General features: G+C 48.5%; 1 protein-coding gene across 1 annotated transcript; it reads left to right on the top strand.

Moving 5' to 3' along the window:
* Window positions 1-449: 449 nt before the first annotated feature.
* Window positions 450-1,522, top strand: BDW70DRAFT_154799 (Aldo/keto reductase; the record flags this gene model as incomplete). Its single annotated transcript, XM_073739923.1, has 4 exons — window positions 450-654; window positions 718-1,186; window positions 1,262-1,398; window positions 1,452-1,522. The coding sequence occupies 4 exons, from the start codon at window positions 450-452 to the stop codon at window positions 1,520-1,522; spliced, it is 882 nt and encodes a 293-aa protein (XP_073590386.1).
* Between the last annotated feature and the right edge of the window lie 168 nt (window positions 1,523-1,690).

Raw genomic sequence — 1,690 nt, 5'->3', positions numbered from 1 at the left:
TCTCGTGTCGCATGGCCAGGCGCGACGGCGTCCCCTGACTCCGGCGTCGGCCCGGGACAGGAATGGTTATAAAGATCAGTAGAATATGTGATTAGCTTATCAGTTTTATGCATAGAAATCTGTCCCGAAATGGAAAATTATGCAAAGACGGGTGAGTCGTGGGTGACCCATGGGTGGACCATGGTCACCCGTGGGTATGTGGGTTTGGGTGACGGGTGATGACCTCTCACCCATGGGTGGGTGAAGGTAATTCGTGGGTGACCCGTGGGCGGGTGGTGCCGAGGTCTACAGCTGGCTTCTCTGGTGCCAAGTGGTAACAGCTACAAAAACTCCGAATCTCCTGTCTCTCACGTCATGACCTTCGAGAATTAGTACGGTAAAGGTGATGTGCCAACCACTATATAGTTGGAATGTTTTGTCACCAAACTCTGCTTCCGAATTCCATCAATATGTCTTCCAGGAAACGAGTTATTCTTGGTCTTATGACCGTCGGTCCTGACGCAACATACAGCGCTAGAGTCACCACCCTTCGCGAAGTTACTGCGTGTCTCGACTTATTTCAGGAGAAAGGTTATCATGAAGTAGATACTGCTTGTCTTTATGATAAAGGTAGACAGGAAGATTTTACCCATCAGGCAGGCTGGAAAGAACGCGGTCTGTCCATCGCATACAAGTAGTACCCGTTGAAACCCGGTAATCATCAGCCTGAGGTTTTAGAAGCAAAGCTGGACGAGTCATTGCGTGAACTTCAAACAGATTGTCTCAATGTTTTCTATCTCCACGCAGCCGACAGGGCAACTCCTTGGACAGTCACGCTACAGGCTCTTGACCGCTTTCACAGTCAAAAAAAGTTCAAGAGACTGGGTCTGAGCAATTTCTCTGCTTCCGAGGTTGCCGAGATTGTGACAACATGCACTGAACGGGGCTGGGTCACACTAACTGTGTATCAGGCTATATACAACGCAATGGCAACCCTGAAAGATCTACATGCTGGATATCTAACCATACTCAATTTTCTTATAGCCCAAAGCATCAAGGATGAGCTAGTGCCGTGCTGCCGTCGGTATGGGATTGACATTGTTATTTTCAATCCCTTAGCTGGTGGATTTCTCTCCGGCAAATACAACGCGTCGCATATCCTGGCGGAGGGACGATTTAGCGAGCAGAATAAAATAAGGGGAAAGGTGTATTGAGAGCGATACTTTAAGTCCAATAACTTCCGGGCGCTGGATATGCTGGCTCCTGTTGTCCAAGTACACAGTCTTACCATGGTTGAAGTGGCCCTTCGATGGTGTGTTCATCACTCAGCATTGAAGGTCATCAATGGCCACGATGGTATCATTACAGGTTTTAGTAGCTTTTGTCAGCTACGGAGCAACCTTGATTACTTGGAGAAGGGTCCTTTACCAGCCGAGGTGGTTAAGGCTCTTGATCAGGCTTGGTCTATGCAGCCAAATACTGGCATGGAGAACTCGTGTACAAGTACAAGAACCGGGAAGCTCCCCTTGGACAAAGAGATTGACTATAGTCTATTTTGCTTGAGATGCCACATATAGCTTTGGAATGCTTGAGCATGTTGCATCTAGACCTGGGCATGGGCCGGCCCATTTGGGTCGGCCCATGAATGGGTCGGTCGGCCCACGATTTGGCCCATTTGGCCCATTTAGCTCCCAAATATGCATAATTAATA

This window comes from Aspergillus foveolatus (genome assembly GCF_047715535.1).
Source record: "Aspergillus foveolatus strain CBS 279.81 unplaced genomic scaffold BDW70scaffold_365, whole genome shotgun sequence".
NCBI classification, from domain to species: Eukaryota; Fungi; Ascomycota; class Eurotiomycetes; order Eurotiales; family Aspergillaceae; genus Aspergillus; species Aspergillus foveolatus.
This window is presented reverse-complemented; position numbering and strand designations above follow the sequence as displayed.